General features: G+C 44.4%; 1 protein-coding gene across 3 annotated transcripts in view; it reads left to right on the top strand.

Moving 5' to 3' along the window:
- The window catches only part of ATF6 (activating transcription factor 6), a 1,455,481-nt gene extending 1,436,124 nt beyond the window's left edge, over positions 1-19,357 (top strand). For all 3 annotated transcript variants that reach the window (XM_078686796.1, XM_078686788.1, XM_078686804.1), the window contains 2 exons: positions 4,429-4,513; positions 17,393-19,357. In XM_078686796.1, coding sequence (XP_078542922.1) covers positions 4,429-4,513; positions 17,393-17,601 — 294 coding nt within the window. In that variant the 3' untranslated portion in view covers positions 17,602-19,357. The remainder of the gene's footprint in view (positions 1-4,428; positions 4,514-17,392) is intronic.
- The last annotated feature ends 256 nt before the right edge of the window (positions 19,358-19,613 follow it).

Below are 19,613 nucleotides of genomic sequence, written 5' to 3' on the forward strand. Positions count from 1 at the left end.
CGTCTACTGATGCTCTTCGTCCTGGCAGAGTGGGAAATGGAAATGCAGGCTGGACTTGTATGGCGGGCTGGACCGGGGGTACCGTAACAGGTACTCCGGTGTCTGGAGGAGCGGGAAGTGCCTGATTTACAGGGACTGGCGGAGCGGGATTTGCATATTCTGGGACTGTGTCGTCCAAATAGGACGAGATAAAAATATCAGCTGCGGTCGGTTTGTGACGTAGCTTGGTCGGGACTAATGGTAGCGGAAAATTACTGGATGCCTCTGGGGTTGCTTTTGGCAAGTCCTCGGTAAGAAGAGGATACATACCCTTAATAAGAGCATGCCTCTGTCTGTCTGACTGTTCGGTTTTAACTCGTTCACCAATCTCGATTAATTCCCTTTCTTGGGCTCGTTCTAAGGATTCTCTACTTAATTCTGACTTTCTGATTTCTTTTTCGGTTCTTTTATGAGATTCTTTGCGCCATAACTCGATGGCATCTTTCTGTGACTGTCTGGCTTTCTTTTTCCATAATGCTTCTTCTACTCGCATGATGCACTCGGCATCCCATGTGCCTGATACAGGCCATCTATACTTTTCCTCTAACTGTTTGGTATACTCGACCCATAAATCTAGATACAATATGGCGCTTATGCCATGCTTCTGATACATAAAATGACCTGGGCTGTCCCTAGGCGGGACAGGAACTGCTGCTTCTAGCAGACCTCTTCTAGTTTTTAACTGACGCAGTTTTGAAAAGAGCGGCATGACTGAACTATGATCTGGACACAATACAATACACAATAAACACGAGAATCACTTCGCACTCATACCACGACATTAAAATACATAAAGAACATTCAGAATAACAGTTCGAACAGAATACTACCTGAAATACGGAAAACAGAATACATGGATTTTCTCGAGAACAGAACTGACTAGAACAGGAACTAGATGCACTGCTGAAACAGTACGAAACTTACCGGTCTCATACAGAGACACGTCAGGACCCGCATCCACCGAAGTGGACACTTCGTTTGTGGGACTGTGTACCACCAACCCACGGACCAGAGTCAATTAGATTGACCCTGTCTAGATACTACCCCAGCAACGGTACTCACCGGGCAGCAAGAACGGAAGGCCTCAGACTGGACTGGACTGCTTCGACGCCGGACGGACGAACTTCGGACTTCTGTTACAGGTGGGCCTCCGGATACCTCGGACCTTGGACTCTCGGCTTGGGCTCTGGTCGGGACTCGCCGCGTTCCTCCACCGTCTCGTCTGGATGCTGGACCGCCACCTCCGTCTCCTCCGTGGGCCTGAGGGATACTTGAAGCAGAAATATCTGCACGTGCACGGTATGGTTCCGTCACGGCTGCAGAGGGTCAGGGGGCCGGCGTGGCTTCACCGACGCGTGGGGAAAGGGCAAGTACCTGTTCGGGCGCCATTATGTGGTATATAAATAAATAATACCGGATCTAGGTTTGTCTGGATATAGCAATAACAGATAGCTCAATAAATAAGAGTCAAGATTCGAGGTAGTAGGAGTTTTTGCAGGTTTATTACAGCATAAAGGACAGGAGCGGGACAACCTGCATAGGAATAGGATGGCAGGGCCCAGCAGCTGCTGGGGCTGGATCTGGGATGAGCGCGCTAACATTTAATAACAATACACGATCATATATACTAAAACAGTTGCATTACAATACATACGATAGGCGGAGCAGTGGGTGTGATCAATAGCAGTCGCGAAAGATAAGGGTGAAAGTAGGTGTAACAGAGGCGTATACATAGACATGTGATGCAAACGTAACAGAATATGTCATGAATGGGGCGGAAACATGGAGGGGGCTACCTAAGGAGCCGGGACCTCTGACCTAATGGTGCGCGCAAACTGGCAATGACGTGTTACTAGGAGAAGCTGGGGGCTTCGAACTCTGTGCTAGGAGCAGAGACTGAAGTCTGGAGAGTCAGGGCGACATGTACCTAAGCAGTATCTAGTATCTGATGTTTAGAGAACATGTTGATGGAATCCAAAAGTTATCGGGGTAAAGGCGAACAGACTCTAAGACTGGAGCATGCATTATTCTACATGTAGTGCGTGATGAAGAATATTAAATGACCATTAAATGCAGTATTTCTCTAACGTGGAGACGTAAAGGCTAGACAATGACGGAAACTATTGATGCGATTCAGTTGCTTTAGGAATGCAGAGAAGGAGGACTGAACTGATAACTGGAATCATAACATACTCTTGGCAGACTCAGAGGCAGAGCTAGGCTGAGCCGGGCACTGCGAGGCAGGAAGTAAGTGAAGGGTCGAGGATACAGGTGGGGGCTGTATCGCTCCTCAGCGAGGGCTTCAGGAGACAGGAGCTGAAATCTGGTGTCCGGGCCCTTTTGAGCCCTAGGAACGGGGGCTTTACAATGAAATAACGTGCACACTGAGAAACGTGGCAACGTAGCTTTACATAGGCCTGATATTCGTAGTATTCACGAGAACTGGAAACTGACATACTAGGGGTGGACACAACTGTAATTGCGTCATTAATCGAACATAGGGAATACATATGCATATTAATCATGCACAGATAACATATGATGGATGACGCGTAGGGACACAGAACATGGCAAAATTTACTTTTCCACAACAGCCACCCACTTAATGTGTTTCTGGTACTTGGAGTGCGAGCATAACTCCAAGACTTGTAAGGACTGCTGTGCCGTGCACCCGAAGGAGCGATCCCACAAGCATAAAAAATCCATGAAGGCAAAGGTCTTCGACTTCACCACACCTGTCGAAGTTGTCTAGGCCCAGGGGCATCGCCATCCCAGGCCTTGCACTTCAGTGGAGCCTGAGTCAAAGTCTGCTCTGTGCTTCCATGATTTTTCCAGGAGCCCAAAAAAAAATTATGAGGCTCTGGACCCTACATTTGGGTGTCCTGGCCCCTCTGGAGCGCCTTTTGGCCCCAAGAGTCCAGAAGGGGCCCCTATTGGATCCCCGCTGATGGGGCTCCACAGCAGAGCCATTGGCTAGAACGAGACCTTCCTCAACGCCCGCTCCAGTGGCAATGCCCCACCGCAGTGCCGTCCCATCCTCATTCCTGGCTCTGGCACGGAGCCAGATAGGAGTCACCTGACGTCGGTTCCAGAGCCGACGGGGACCATTTTTTCTGAAGTGGACCCTGTGCCTTTTACTATTGATAGGCCTGGAGAGGGAGGGGAATGGGAGTGGTCTGAGGAACCTTATGATTACCAGCATCTCTTTGATGAGTAGGACAACTGGTATGAGTAACTGGTAGAGGCCAGTGGGCTAGACACTTCGCCTGGTGTGGTTTCTCCTCCTACCTTGGCCTCGGAGGAGGGTGCCTCTTTTGCTGTGGGGGTGTGTAAGGCGAGTGAAGTCTTAGACCTTAACCTGCTCTCAGTTCTTGGCCGCGTCCCTCAGTGAGAAGCAGAAAAGATTTCAGGAACTGATTTTGGGGAACCTGTTGCCATCTAATATAACCCAGCTAGGTTACATCCTGTAACTGAGCCATGGCTGAAGCTGCATGATGCTACCTTGTGGTGCTGAAATGTTATTGTTGGAAACAATTTTCTGTACCTGTCTGACGCCTGAAAGAGTATTCTTAATATGAGAAATCTAATGAAAGATTATGTACCCATCAGAAATGTCGTTCATAAAATAAAGTACGTTTTTCTTGTGAAAGTGCAGTCTTTCCTCAACCCATCTCAATTATTTTTTTTCAATGTTGTTATTGCCGTTAGGGCATGTCATCTGCATGTCCTGTAATTATTTAGTGTTTCCTTAAATATTTTTTCTTCCTACAATTAATCTGCATCTCGATTTGACATCCATCTATGACAACACATACATCTGGAGACTGATGTGGAATGACTTTGACCAGTGACACTGACCATTTTGTTTTTGCTTGCTGTGACCGTAGTGTACGTATTTTAGAATTCTTTTTCATTTAGAGTTTCTTATATCCTAAGTAGGGGCCAGTGTGGTACTGCAAGCTTATGTACAATACCATTTTAGAATGTTTTTGTCAGACAAGTGTTTTTTTCTCTGCGTTAACGTAAATCTTGCTAGTGCAAAAATGCAACTCGCACCAACTAAAGTATAATTGTATTACATTATTGTGTGCTAGTCCAAGTAATAATGTTTGTCTGGAATTTGGAAACCAGTCTGTTCTATTATTTGGAAGACATGAAGATAATTCATCATGCGTTGGTCTGTTTCGTTTAGGCACAAATCTCGACTAGCTCTATTTTACAGAGATGTGGTTTTCTTAACTTGGATTTGAAATTGCAAATGAAGGCTTTGCATTACCAGATCTGGGGCAACAGGCAGCTGATCAATGTCTTTCTCAATTGAAAAACACAATTTTATTGATTTAAATTCCAATCAATTCACACATCTCAAGTATTTTAAATGTTTTTCAGGATCACCTACTGTTACCAGCCACTAACCGTAATAAGACGATGCGACCAAAGATGTCCATAGTGTTGCCAGCTATGAATATTAATGGTAAGTGTTTGTTTTACTTTGCAAAAATTGGGACATTGAGTTTTAGGGATGTTGTGGAGTTGTATTCCTTTTTTGTTTAGACTTTCCTCAGTAATATCATTTTTCATCTAGATGTGTGGAGATGTGTTGTTTCTTAACATTTTTTGTTGGTATGTATTGATGTTTTCACAGGTTTTTCCCTGTTAATCAAAGCTTAAATTGATAATAATTTCGACCATTTGCACAATTGTCCAATTGAAATCAGGTGAAATTTCATTTATTTCTCTAGTCTTCTTTTCACTAAGGGATAGGATAATGGTGCCGAACAATTATTTTAATGAAACGTGAGTCTGACAGTCATCAGGCTTTCACATCTCTTTTTTTTGTTCAAAGAATTACCCAGTTTATAAAACACTTTATAATACTTATACTGTGTTTTGTAGTACATGCTGCTTAGTTTTTATTTTATTTTTACTATTTTGCACCCTTTGATAAGAGAACCTTCTAGGTGCTAAAAAATCACCCCGAGTTGACTTAAACTTTAGAACTGAAAAAGGCAAAATCAAGACGCTTTCCAAAACACATCAGCCCACCCAATAGGCAGAACTTCATTATCTGGGATTAGTTGTGAATTGCATTGTCAGCACAGTATAAAGTAGACGGTTGTCGTGGAATGTAACCCCAGAAGTGAATAAAGCCACAACTCGTTGGTAAACGGTGGTGCTGAAAAATTTGCAGTGTTAAAAAATATAAAGAGTGCAATTTAAAATTGACTACTTATGATACAACAAAACTTTAATATACGCTATCATAGTGTCAAGCTTAAAAACAGTGTGCTGATAGTTTTGAAAGAATAACTATCGAGATGTAAATTTCTTGGTCGACATGTTTCAGCCACTCGGTTATATTTCAACCTAAGGCTTTCATCAGGACCACCTGGTAAACACTACTGCAAATGTTGAAAAATGTGCAAAAACAAATTTTAACAACTCAATTTGGTTAGTGCAATGCACCCTACCATACTCTGTGAAATCCTGGATTCTAGACTAGTTTCACAGTAGTCTCGAATTCATTCCTAGAAATATTAATACAGAGAAATCCAGGAAAAATGACTCTAGACCCACTGGCCCTCTGACACACAAACTCTCACAAAACATTTTGGGGGGGATGCAGTTATCCACAGTGCATTCAAGCTTTGCACAGCATACTGCTTTGGAGAAAGGTTATAAATAAAACAACTCACCCATCATTATGTGGGAGCCCTCCTCACCTCACCTGGCGACTGCTCAGGGAATGAGGCCCCGCTCTGTATGTGGGTAAAGAGGTAAACAGACAGAGGAGAGGTGTGGCGCCGCGGCCAGGGCGACTGACGCTGGAATCTGGGGACCACGGTTCGATCCCCGGCTCCGGCGGCAGGTTAGCCCAGCACCATGTGACTCTGGGCAATAGCTCGCTTAATCTCCCCGACGGCCCCCAGCGCCTAGAGACCCTTACGGGTGATTGTGCGCTTTACAAATGTGGACTTTACTTTACTTTATCTATATCTTTCCCATCTTATAAAGCCCTTTGTTGCATAAAAACGGGGACACACAACCATAACCGAAAACAGGCAATCTCTCAACAAGATGATGTGCTTTTTTTAGATCTCAACACTCAAAAACCGGACAATCCAGCACCATCTAGACCTATGATTACAATGGTTAGGTGTGTATTTACAGACAGCACCTCTTAGTAGGGACTGAAATATCTTAACTTCGTTTATCAAATTTTAGGCATCAATATATATGTGCATGACCTATACAGTTATCAAAGAAATAATGCCTTTCACACTAGCAGCTATAAAGGAAACATAGAGTTTTCAAAAATACATAATTCTCAGGCATCTCTGGAACACAAGAGTAATGAGCCCGAGGTGCACAATGGTGTCTACATCTGTGCTTGTGATGATTAATAAGCACAGAAGGTCTGGGGCTATGTGCCCTGCATGTCTTTGCAAGTAAAACATGCTGCCCAAGGTAAAAGGATTCAAATAATAGCCCCAAAAAACACACAGGGAGGGCCTCTATAAATATCCCCTAATCGAGGCCACTATTGGTGCAGGAGAAAAAAGGGGGCCGGACAGATTACAACCGCTGCAACAAAAAAAAGCGGAATACCGGACATCAAGCAATGTTTTCCAGGGGTCCTGAAGCACATCTTCTTCCTGTAGCGTCTTTGCGCATGCGCGCAAGGGTGATGATTCCTAACTGGCAAGATGAAATTCCAGGAAGACACAGGGGCATATCCGCGCATGCGCGCGAAAGTGACACTATCTAAAAAGCGTTGGGGGTTCCCCAAAGGCATAACCGCGCATGCGCGTAGTGGTGACACTGCCCTAGGAGCACTGAGAAGTTCTTTTTTTTAATCTCAGATGTTTTTATTAAAAAATAAGTTTTACATCAGAAGTTACATACAATACATTGTAATGCAAAGAGAGAAAGAAGAGAGAAGAGAGGGGGGGGGGCTTACGTCTGGCGTACATGTATTTATATAGCGCAAATCACCGACACGGTATCTAAGCGCTTGCTTAGGGAACCCGTCCTGGTATTCCCCTGTGAGATAACCCCGGCAGGGAATCCACAAGGTGAAAGCCAGGCATCCCGCCACGAGGGGCTGTAGTGGAGATTAAGCAAGCTATTGCCCAGAGTCGCTGAGTGTGAACCCGTGAGTCGAGTAGGCACCGGAGCGTGAATTATCGAGTCCGTGGAATTTTGAGCCCAAGACCCGCCGAGGCGGGGAATTGAACCCTGGTCCAGGACCGATCTCAGCTTCCAGGTCTGCTGCCTCTAACCCCTGAGCCACACGTGATTCCAAGTATGTGTCGAGAAGTTCCCACATTCCGTCTTTGGCCTTATGTTCCTTCGAGAACTTGCTGGTAATGTTGTCTGCGCCTCTGAGGAAGGTGACCCAGTTTATCCAAGTTTTGAAATTAGCTTTGGCTGTGTTCTTCCAGTTCGTTAGAAGGATGTCCACCAGGTCTCTCTCCTCTTTGTTGTTTAGGCATTCCGTCATGAAGCCCGTTGCGAGGCTCACGGAGCTGATCGTTATGTTCTTGCTGGTGATGTCATTAATGAAGTTGCTCACTTTCTCCCAGAATTTCCTAACTTTGTGGCATTCGAAAATGAGGTGTTCTAGGGTTCCGGTCTCTTTTTTGCAGTTCCAGCATGTCTCAGTGCCTCTTATGCCTGCCTTGTAGAGCCTCGCCGGGGTCCAGTATGCCCTATGATGGAGCCAGAATTTTGTTTGTGCCAGTTGTGGCGTGACTTTGTTCGTTGTTGCTGACCGCCACAGTTTCCTCTTTTCGTGCTCATTTAGCTGCCTCCCAAGAAGTGTTTCCCATGTACTCATCACTTTCTTGTTTAGTGTGGATGTCTGGGGGTTGAGGTGCTTGTAGATTTTTGCTGTGTGGTGGCCTGTCGTGTTGAGACTTTCCATGTATTTGATGATGGTTGGTGGACTTTTGCTTAGGTTTGCCTTTGTTATGGCGGTTTTGATTTTCAGGAATGTGTATAGCTCCCTTTCTGGAAGATCGTGCAGATGTTTCAGAGTTTGGAATGTGATTGGTGAGTTTTTCGTTTCTAGCTGGTTGGGTGTGGTCATCCCTTTTTCTATCCATGTTCCGTTGTTTAGTGTCTTCCCTTGGTAGATTATCTTTGTGTTTAGCCAGATTGACTCCCAGGCAGTTCCTTTCACTTTCTGTCCCATCCGTTTGTCTATTTTCAGTAGTGCCTCTTTGGTATGTCTGAGTATTGCGTTGAGTCTCTGAGGATGTTTGTTTGCTGTGAGCAGTGCTATGGGGTTGAGCCCCCCCAGGATATTCTTTTCTACTTTCATCCACTCTGGTTCATAGTCTTGCGTGTTGGTCAGCCAAAAAATACCTTCCTTTGCTAAACATGCTGTTTGGAAGTTCTTGAAGTTCATTAGGTTGAGACCTCCCAGGTTCTTTGTTAGTCTCAACTTTTGTAGGTTGATTCTTGGTCTTTTGTCTCTCCAGATAAAATTGTTTATTATTTTGTCCAGTCTCTTGTGAAAGTTTTCTGTCATTGCCAGGGGTAGCATGCTGAGTGTGTAGTTGGTGGCTGGTGTGACCATCATTTTGATTGTTTCAGTCCTGCCCCACCAGCTGATGTATTTGGGTGACCAAAGGTCCAGTCTTTCCTTTATCTTTTTCAAGGTGGCTTCTTCATTGTGTTCTAGGGTTGACTTTAGGTCTCTGCCGAAGAGTAGGCCTAGATATTTAAGCGGTTTTGTTTGCCAAGCAAGACCCGAGTCCCCCAGTACCTCTTTTGTGCTGTGTACGTTCATTGGCTTAGACTCCGATTTCTCCCTATTGAGCTTGTATCCAGAGGCTGCTGCGTACTCCCCTAGTGTGTCCATTAGGGCTGTGATTGATGTGGTTGGTGTGGTGGTGGTGATGAGAATGTCGTCCGCGTATGATGCGAGTTTCACCGTCTTGTGTTTGATTGTGACGCCTGTTATGTCGTCGTTGTCTCTTATTCTGGCCAGTAGTCGTTCTAGCGCCAGGAGAAAAAGTCCCGGTGATGGGGGCAGCCTTGCCTTGTTCCTCTTTCCAGCATTAGCGTCTCCGATGTACCTCCAATTCACCACCACCCTTGCTCTTGGTTTGTTGTACAGGGCCATTACCATTGTTCTATATTTGGGCCCTAATCCGAACTTATCCATGCAAGTATCCAGGAATCGCCAGGATACTCTGTCGAACGCTGAGAAGTTCTAAAAGGATTCGCCATGTAGCGATCAAAAAGATAATAGACCTGCACTAAAAGAAGTCTCGTTTTTGATCAAGGACGGGCTCAAATATGTTTTAATATGTATATATAACATGGGCTGCCTGCTCACTGGCCAGAACTTGGAAATAAACTGACAGATGCTAAATGAAGAAAGCGTATGTGCATCAGTACAATTTATGTTTGATCAACCATATGGCACGATGTCACATTTCTACCGAGTAAAGACGTGTATTAATTTGGGGAATTAACAGATTCAGAAAATAGCAGAGGTATGGAAGGTAACAACTAAAACACACCATATCCAGCAATGAAGTCTTCCCAAATGGAAAAATTATGCAAACCTCAATCGTGTGGCTTGTTTGTTGCCACATGATTAACCAATCACTTCTTGAGCCTCAAACACAAGGCGGAAGATATGAAATGGGTAGTTTTGGAACAGACATTTATTCCGCCACATGTGAGCGATATATCCAAATACCTCTTTGTGAAGGAACAAAAATGGATTTTTAAGCTCAAATGTGATAGCCAGGGATTAAATGACGATATCCCATGGACGACATTATGAGGTTATCTATCCATGTGAAACTGTACATAAGTTTAATTCATTGTGGGATGATGACATTAATTGGTTGATCCATCGAGACACCAATTCCATTTGATTTATCTACCATTTGGCATATCCTTTGCTCTTAGTGGCAAACATATATGCCAGGAGAGGCTATGTTTCTTCTCCCTTAAGCAACTCCATCTAGTCCATGTACACATATTGAGGTTTGCATAATTTTTCCATTTGGGAAGACTTCATTGCTGGATATGGTGTGTTTTAGTTGTTAACTTCCATACCTCTGCTATTTTCTGAATCTGTTAATTCCCAAAATTAATACACGTCTTTACTCTGTAGAAATGTGCTATCGTGCCATATGGTTGATTAAACATAAATTGTACTGAGGGACATACGCTTTCTTCGTTTAGCATCTGTCAGTTTATTTCCAAGTTTTGGCCAGTGAGCAGGCACCCCATGGTATATATACATATTAAAACATATTTGAGCCTGTCCTCTATCAAAAACGAGACTTCTTTTAGTGCGGGTCTATTATCTGTTTGATCGCTACATGACGAATCCTTTCAGAACTTCTCAGTTCTCCTAGGGCAGTGTCACCACTACGCGCATGCACGGTTATGCCTTTGGGGAACCCCCAACGCTTTTTGGATAGTGTCACTTTCGCGCGGATGCGCGGATACGCCCCTGTGTCTTCCTGGAATTTCCTCTTGCCGGTTAGGCAGCGTCACCCTCTCGCGCATGCGCAAAGACGCTACAGGAAGTAGATGTGCTTCAGGACCCCTGGAAAACATTGCTTGAGGTCCGGTATTCCGTGCGCTTTTTTGCCGCGGTTGTAATCTGGCCGGCCCCCTTTTTTCTCCTGCACCAATAGTGGCCTTGAATAGGGGATATTTATAGAGGCCCTCCCTGTCCGGTCGGTTACCTCCCCCTCGGCTCAGGCGAAGCCAGAGGTACCGACGGACAGGTGAGTGGTTTTTTGGGCCTATTATCTGAATCCTTTTACCTTGGGCAGCATGTTTTACTTGCAAAGACATGCAGGGCACATAGCCCCGGACCTTCTGTGCTTATTAATCATCACAAGCACAGATGTAGACTACATTGTGCACCTCGGGCTCATTACTCTTGTGTTTCAGAGATGCCTGAGAATTATGTATTTTAGAAAACTCTATGTTTCCTTTATAGCTGCTAGTGTGAAAGGCATTATTTCTTTGATAACTGTATAGGTCATGCACATATATATTGATGCCTAAAATTTGCTAAACGAAGTTAAGATATTTCAGTCCCTCCTAAGAGGTGCTGTCTGTAAATACACATCTAACAATTCTAATCATAGGTCTAGATGGTGCTGGATTGTCCGGTTTTTGAGTGTTGAGATCTAAAAAAAAAGCACATCCTCCTGTTGAGAGATTGCCTGTTTTCGGTTATGGTCGTGTGTCCCCCCTTTTTTTGCAACAAAGGTCTTTATAAGATGGGAAAGATATAGATAGGGATATTTACTCTGTCTGTTTACCTCTTTACCCACATACAGAGCGGGGCCTCATTCCCTGAGCAGTCACCAGGTGAGGTGAGGAGTGCTCCCTCATAATGATGAGTGAGTTGTTTTATTTATAAACTTTCTCCAAAGCAGTATGCTGTGCAAAGCTTGAATGCACTGTGGATAACTGTCTCCCCCCAAAACATTTTTGTGAGAGTTTGTGTGTCAGAGGGCCAGTGGGTCTAGAGTCATTTTTCCTGAATTTCTCTGTATTAATATTTCTAGGAATGAATTCGAGACTACTGTGAAACTCGTCTAGAATCCAGGATTTCACGCTCGCGGAATTTGGGAAATTTCGCATTCCGCGGATAACGCGAAATTGCCCAAAATTCTGCATTCCGCTTCTTCGCGAAATTCTTTGCTTGTTCGCGTTCTCAAAGTGCGTGTTCGCGAGATATTTCCCCCTGAGCACGCAAACGGCGATTGTGAACAGTAAAAAAGCATTGCGAACAAGTAATTCCGCGTGTTCGCGGAATTTCTGCATGTTCGCTGAGATTCTTTACCGTTTCGCAGAGATTTGCGTAACGCGATTACGCAAATTACGCCCACCCTTAGTCTTGAATACCTGTTTTCCTTTTATATATTAGATTAGCACTTCAATTACATTTGTTAAAAGTAATAGTTTTTAAATATGATTTTTACCATCCCCAATGTCATGACGATTCTGACATCTGATAGGAGTGTACCAATGTATGCCAGTTTACCATGTCCAGTGTGTGTATTTGGCCAATATTATTGTCATTGAGGATGAACCCCTCAATGACGGAGATTACATTTATTAATACATAAATATATATACACACACATACACACTCAGTAGAAAAGCTCCCTACTAAAAGTTATGTGCTCATGGGTACTGCCTCTTAATGTCTGTCTTTAACAAGCATTGGCATAGCCAATGGGTCTCACTTTTGGGACCTTATTAGTATTTAGTTATGCAGCATAATATCTTTGGTGCAACAACATCAACTGTTGCGTGGCTAAACACTTATAAGGTCCCAAAGGCGAGCCCTATTGGCTATGCCAATGCTTGTTATTTTTTGTTCTTGGGGGAATACGGGCTAGTGCCAGGAGGGTCAAGGTTGAGTGGCAGGGAGGTGAGGAGTGAATGCCAGGAGGGACAAGGGTGACTGTCAGGCCATGGGGGTGAAGGGTGAGTGCCAGAGAGGTGAGGAGTGAGTGCCAAGAAGGGGAAGTATGAGTGCCGGGGGTGAGGGGTAGGCACCAGGCCAGGGGGTGAAGGGCTAGTGCCACGGAGGTGAAGGTTGAGTGCCAGGTCAGAGGGATGGAGGGTGAGTCCCATTTAGGTAAAGGGGGCGAGTAGTGAATGCCAGGAGGGACATGGGTGAGTGTCAGGGAGGTGAAGCATATGTGCCAGGGAGGGGAAGTATGAGTACCAGGAGGGTCGAGGGTGCGTGTGAGGGAGGTGACAGTTGAGTGTCACAGAGAGTCAATGCTGAGTGCCAGAGAGGGAGAAGGGTGAGTGCCAGGTGCGAGGAGTGACTGCCAAGCCTGAGGTGTGAAGGGTGAGTGCCAGACTGCAAATAGTAGTGAATTGGGGTCTAGAAGGAGGTGCGGAGATCATCACCCGGTGTGTGCCAGGCTGGGACGCACCAGTGCCAGACCAGACTTGGGTGGATGCAAGAACCTCTGAAAGGCGGGTGCCAGGTCACTCGTAACCTTAGTACAGGAGTGGGGTGCGCAGGAGAGAGTAACATCTTCAAACAAGAAACTATTCAAAATCCTGAAAACTCCACTTTATGGTCTTGCAACCTTATGTGGAAAATAATTAGCAAATGAATGGGCTTCCGCAGCGGACTTGCAGCTTGTTACAACAATTTCTTGAGATAAAGTTTGCATTGCAAATAAGCCAAAGCTAACACATTTTGAATTAGTAATGGTAACATTCTCAATGAACTAGAGACAAGTTAAAAAAGCACCCCAGTATTGAACCGAGGAAACAGAATAATAAAAATGGGGGCAATATTGGTCTCCTTTTTACAGCTGACAGCCAAAAAAACAGGGTGTTGTGGAGGACTCGGATTCTGGTGGAATCAGAATTTTAAAAAGAGTATATTTTTCTTAAAACTTTTTTTTTTAAAACAACTCTTTTGGACATGCGATGCCACTGCCCTTCTCCTGAGACACAACCTCTGTGAAACAAACCAATTAGAATAACTGTTTGCTGTTTAAAACTGAGTGGGTCACGAATGCAGTTTGGCATTCTGGTTATTGCTTGAAGGAAGGATAAGAAATCTGGTTACCTTTGTCTGTACCACTGATATCTATGTGGATCGGAGAAAACGCATGGAGTGGTATGGTTGACAGGAGACGTGCAGGCTGCTTAAATATTGTGGAGATTGGATTGTCAAGCACTAGGAAGCAAGAGTGAAAGGGAAACTGATCGCGTGAAAGTGAAACTGAACATGATCGCGCTGCATGGCTGAGAGGAGGCTGATAGGCAGTGAGTGGTTGGGTGTGTGTGTGTGGGTGTGTGTGGTTGTGTGTGTGTTTGTGGATGTGTATGGCTTTGTGTGTGTGTGTGTGTTTGGTTGGTTGTGTGTGTGGTTGTGGGTGTGTGGTTGTGTGTGGGTGTGATTGTGGTAGTGTGGTTGGGTGTGGTTGTGTGTGTGGTTGTGTGTGTGTATGTGTGGGGTTGTGGTTGTGTGTGGTTGTGGGTGTGGTGTTGTGTGTGTGGTTGGGTGTGTGGTTGTGTGTGTGTTGTGGTGTGTGTGGTTGTACGTGTGTGGTTGTGCATGTGTGGTTGTGCGTGTGTGGTTGTGGGTGTGGTTGTGTGTGTGGTTGTGTGTGGTGTGTGATTGTGGTGTGTGTGTGGTTGTGGGTGTGGTTGTGTGATTGCGTGTGTGTGATTATGTGTGCTGTTGTGGTTCTGTGTGTGGTTGTGGGTGTGGTTGTGGGTGTGTGGTTGTGGGTGTGGTTGTGTGTGGTTGTGTGAAGAAAACTAGAAACACGGACACTTTCACAGCGAATGCGGCCGTTAAAGTGAAACTGATCGCGTGAATGTGAAACTGATAATGATCACGCTGCCTGGCTGAGAGGAGACTGAAAGGCAGTGAGTGGCCGGGGGTTGGTTGGGTGTGTGTGGTTGTGTGTGGTGGTTTTGTGTGTAGTTGTGGCTGTGGTAGTGTGGTTGTATGTGTATGGTTGTGTGTGTGTGGTTGGTTGTGTGTGGTTGTGTGTGGTGGTTGTGAGTGTGGTTGTGTTTGTGGCTGTGGTTGTGTGTGTGGTTGTGTGTATGTGTGTGTGGTTGTATGTGTGGTTGTGTGTGTGGTTGTGTGTGTGTGCGTGTGGTTGTCGTGTGGGTGTGGTTGTGTGTGTGTTGTGGTTGTGTGTGGTTGTGTGGGTGTGGTTGTGTTTGGTTGTGTGTATGGTTGGTTGTGTGGTTGTGTCTGGTTGTGTGTGTGTGTGGTTGTGTGTGTGGTTGTGTGGGGTTGTGGTTGTGTGGTTATGGGTGTGGTTGTGTGTGGGTGTCGTGTGTGGGTGTGGTTGTGTGTGTTTGGTGTTGTGGTTGTGTGAGTGGGTGGTTGTCGTAGGTGGGTGTGTGGTTATGTGTGTCTGGTTTTGTGTGGTTGTGGTTGTGTGTGGTTGTGTGTGATTGTGGGTGTTGTTGTGTGTGTGGGTGTGATTGTGTGTGGTTGGGTGTGGGTGTTTTTTTGTGTGTGGTTGTGTGTGTGTGGTTGGGGTTTTGTGCCTGTGTGTGTAGTTGTCTGTGTGTGTGTGTGTGTGGTTGTGGTTGTGTTTGGTTGTGGTTTTGTGGCTGTGTGTGTGTGCTTGTGTGTGTGTGCTTGTGTGTGTGTACTTGTGTGTGTGATTGTGGTTGTGTGTGTGTGGGTGTGGTTATAGTTATGAGTGTGTGGTTGTGTGATTGCGTGTGTGTGATTATGTGTGTGGTTGTGGTTCTGTGTGTGGTTGTGGGTGTGCGTGTGGTTGTGGGTGTGTGGTTGTGGGTGTGGTTGTGTGTGGTTGTGTGAATAAAACTAGAAACACGAACACTTTCACGGCGAACACGGCCGTGAAGGTGAAACTGATCGCGTGAATGTGAAACTGATTATGATTGCGCTGCCTGGCTGAGAGGAGACTGATAGGCAGTGAGAGGCCGAGGGCTGGTTGGGTGTGTGTGTGTGGTTGTGTGTGTGGTTGTGTGTGGTGGTTGTGTGTGTGGTTGTGGCTGTGGTAGTGTGGTTGGTTGTGTGTGGTGGTTGTGAGTGTGGATGTGTGTGTGGTTGTGTGTGTGGTTTTGTGTGTGTGTGTGTGTGTGGTTGTGGTTGTGTGTGTGTGGTTGTCGTGTGTGTGGTTGTGTGTGTGTTGTGGTTGTGGGTGTTGTGGTTGTGTGTGGTTGTGTGGGTGTGGTTGTGTGTGGTTGTGTGTATGGTTGGTTGTGTGGTTGTGTCTGGTTGTGTGTGTGTGTGGTTGTGTGTGTGGTTGTGTGTGGTTGTGTGTTTGTGGGTGTGGTTGTGTGTGGGTGTCGTGTGTGGGTGTGGTTGTGTGTGTTTGGTGTTGTGGTTGTGTGAGTGTGGTTGTCGTGTGTGTGTGTGTGTGGTTGTGTGTGTCTGGTTTTGTGTGGTTGTGTGTGGTTGTGTGTTATTGTGGGTGTGGTTGTGTGTGTGGGTGTGATTGTGTGTGGTTGGGTGTGGGTGTTTTTTGTGTGTGGTTGTGTGTGTGTGTGGTTGTGGTTTTGTGTGGCTGTGTGTGTAGTTGTCTGTGTGTGGTTGTGTGTGGTTGTGGTTGTGTTTGGTTGTGGTTTTGTGGCTGTGTGTGTGGCTGTGTGTGTGTGCTTGTGTGTGTGTGCTTGTGTGTGTGTGTGTGTACTTGTGTGTGTACTTGTGGTTGTGTGTGGTTTGTGTGGGTGTGTGGTGGTGCGTGTGTGCTGTGTGTGTATGGTTTTGTGTATGGTTTTGTGTGTGGTGTTGTGTGTGGTTGTGTTTGTGTGTATGGGTGGTTGCGTGTGTGTGTGGGTGTGGTTTTGTGTGTGTGTGGTGTGAGTGTGGCTGTAGTTGTGTGGTTGTGTGTGGTTGTGTGGTTGTGGTTGGGTGTGGGTGTGGCTGTGGTTGGGTGTATGTGTGTGATTGTGCGTGTGTGGTTGTGCGTGTGGTTGCGTGTGTGGTTGTGTGGGTGTGGTTGTGTGTGTGTGTATCCTTGTATTTAAGTGATGTATGTAAAATTCATCCATCAAATCTGTAATAGTATTGACATCATGGTTAATAACAATGGTTCAAAGTCACACAAGAGGCTTAGGGCCATATGTATCATACTTCAGTTTAGCGAATTCCAAATAGCGAATTTTAAGGAATCGCTATTTGGAATTAGCAAAACGGTATGTATGTACAAAATCGCTTTTCAATAGCGATTCCTTAGCATTCCTAATTTGCGATTAGCAAATTGCTAATCGCAAATTACCCATTCATTTGCATGGGCCAGGAGGCCCATAGGAATGAAAGTGCAATTTGCGATTAGCAATTTGCTAATCGCAAATTAGGAATTCTTTCAAGGGTGCAGGGGTGTCTCAAGAACACCCTGCTGCACCCCTGAAAAAGACATTTGGGGGCATATGGCGCACATACATGCCTTAAGGGCATGTATGGCGTCATATGGCACCTTTGTTTTTTTGTAAAAAAGCTTTTTGAAAAGAATTCGCAACTTACCACCAACTAGAAGTTGGTGGTAATTTGCGAATCCTTAATGGCAATTTTTGAATATTTTTTGTTTGATACATTGCATTTAAGGAATCGCAAAATTTGCGATTCCTTAAGTGCAATCGCAAAATAAGGAATAGCAAATTTTGCAATTCCTTATTTTGCATCAAACATGTTTGATACATACCATTTATCTAATTAGCATTCGCAAAGGCCGAAATTCGCAGAATTTCGGCCTTTGCGAATGCTAATTAGCTTGATACATATGGCCCTTAATGGCAAAGGGATGTTACATTTGCAAATCAATTCAATGAATTTTATACCAGGTCAGATAACCGAAACCGTATGTTTGTGTTTTTACAGAAAACGTGATTAACGGACAGGATTACGAAGTGATGATGCAGATTGACTGCGAAGTGATGGACACCAGGATTCTGCACATTAAAGCCTCTTCTATTCCTCCATTTCTGCGAGAGCAGAAGGAGAATCTGACCAACACTTTCTACAGCCCTTCCACTGAGACTTCCAAGTCCACCCATGTTGTAAATGTAATTACAGAGGCGACACTTTAAAGGTGCTTGATGCAAGCCGACAGACATAAAGAAGCAGCCTTTCTTACCTTGAAAAAGACATTTGCATCCTGCAAAATTGCTGTTATTGATCATTTAAGCTGCAGTGTACATCATTATTTGAACTGTATGTGCCATAATACTTTTCTGTTTTCTCTGGCTACTAAAATTAGCCATAGAAAGGTATTCTGGCTAATAGCTGATAGGTACAAAGTTATGTAGTTCTCCACGAATTCGAGTGCTCACGTTTGTGTAACATTTTAAACTAAAAAGATCTATTTCCATTTGCAATCACATCGCTTTCTAGTACATCAGTAGAACATTTAGTTGTGAGTGACCCAAAATATGTATATGCATTGAATGTAGGTCGGTGGAGCTTTAGAGGGCTCATCCGAAGTCTGCTGTGTTGGTCATCTTGTGGGTCTGATTCAATTGTTAGCCGTATCACTCCATGTGATGTTAAAAATAGAGGAAGTGGGATGACTGCTCTGTTATCGTGGCTATTTAAAGAATATGTGGTCGCGCCACTGAAATGTGTGAGAAACCCCTTTTTTAGGTAATTATTTTAACCAGCCACTGTACAGTGTGGCAATCTGAAAAAATAGGGTGCTTTAATTTTAATTAGCTCAGCTGGTCTTCTCTCGTCTTATTGCGATCATTAACATGATTTTAACCAGCCACTGTACACTATAATAATGTGTAAAAATAGGGCCTCTACATTTTAATATAGCTAGATTTGTCCTCTCTTGTCCAATTGGTATTATTAACAGAATAGGGTTATCACTTGTCTTTGATTGTGGGGGCAGTGCTAATGTATCACTGTGAACTATTCCTGTAGGAAGGTCAAGCTTGTTTTATAATTTCTGCAGTGGTAGTGGTAACGTGGCCTCTTTGTAATCCCCTCAATGCGGGCCACATTTCAGAAATACTACTAAATATTGATTATTAACGATAGAGCAACTTGACTAAAAGGACATGTCAAAGAGGTACACACAAACATATGCACACCCACAAGTATGCAGCTTAAAACCAAATCCGACGTTAAGTTGTCCGAGCCAATGCAGTTGTCGAGCAAGATTAACTCTTCCAAAGAATATGCACACCTGCTAGTTAAAAAAAAACTATGCTTTAGTGCATTTCACATTTGATTGGTAACTGTGCCCACCGTAAATCTTCGTTGAGCACAGCTCATTAAATTGTGCTGTTAGTAGTGCCAGTGATTTCAGAGGTAGATACCTAGGTTGGGTCATCGACTTTGGACTGATTGCATCAGTCTTGAAGTTCCCATGATTCCCTCTGCAAGATATCTTGCACAAGGAACAACTCTCTATATGGAAAATAGTCTTTTATTTCTATGCACCACCTGTGGTTTCCAAACAAATCACTGATTTATCTATTAATATTCACTCAGGGATTTGCCTGTGGAATGTAGACCCACTGTTAATCGGAGGGGGTTACTCTCTACATACTGCATTGGAGATGGTTGTGTGTATTACACGCCCCTTCTCCTGTTCCAAAAGGGCATGGACCAGCCATTTGCAAGAGCAATTCAAATGTCAATTCCTTCATCTTTAGGTAGTTGGTCAGAGGCATTGTAAGATATATGTTCATGTATATTCTCTGTACCTAGTGGTCAAACTAAATGATCAGATACATGTTATTCTAAACATTATGCAAATATAATTTTCAGACAACTTGTATCGAGAGAGAAAAAAGTTAATTAAAAGCGAATAAAATAATGCTGCACATGGATATGAAATGTCATATTTCACTGTCTTTATTGTTCTGTGAATTTCACAGGCTATTTCAGGAATCCTGGACCTTGCAAAACGTTTTGTGCTTATTCTTTATTATAATTTGGTAAAACTAAATGCCTTTGTTAAAAACATTCACTTCACACACAACAGGACTGTCCTAGTCCAGCCTCTAATCCTATTGGCTACACACCAGCCTCCTTGCTGCCTGTGGTAGGTGCAAAGTCAGAACATATTTTACCTTTTGGCCCCTCTGGGAGT

This window comes from Lissotriton helveticus, chromosome 1_1 (genome assembly GCF_964261635.1).
Source record: "Lissotriton helveticus chromosome 1_1, aLisHel1.1, whole genome shotgun sequence".
Classification (NCBI taxonomy): Eukaryota; Metazoa; Chordata; class Amphibia; order Caudata; family Salamandridae; genus Lissotriton; species Lissotriton helveticus.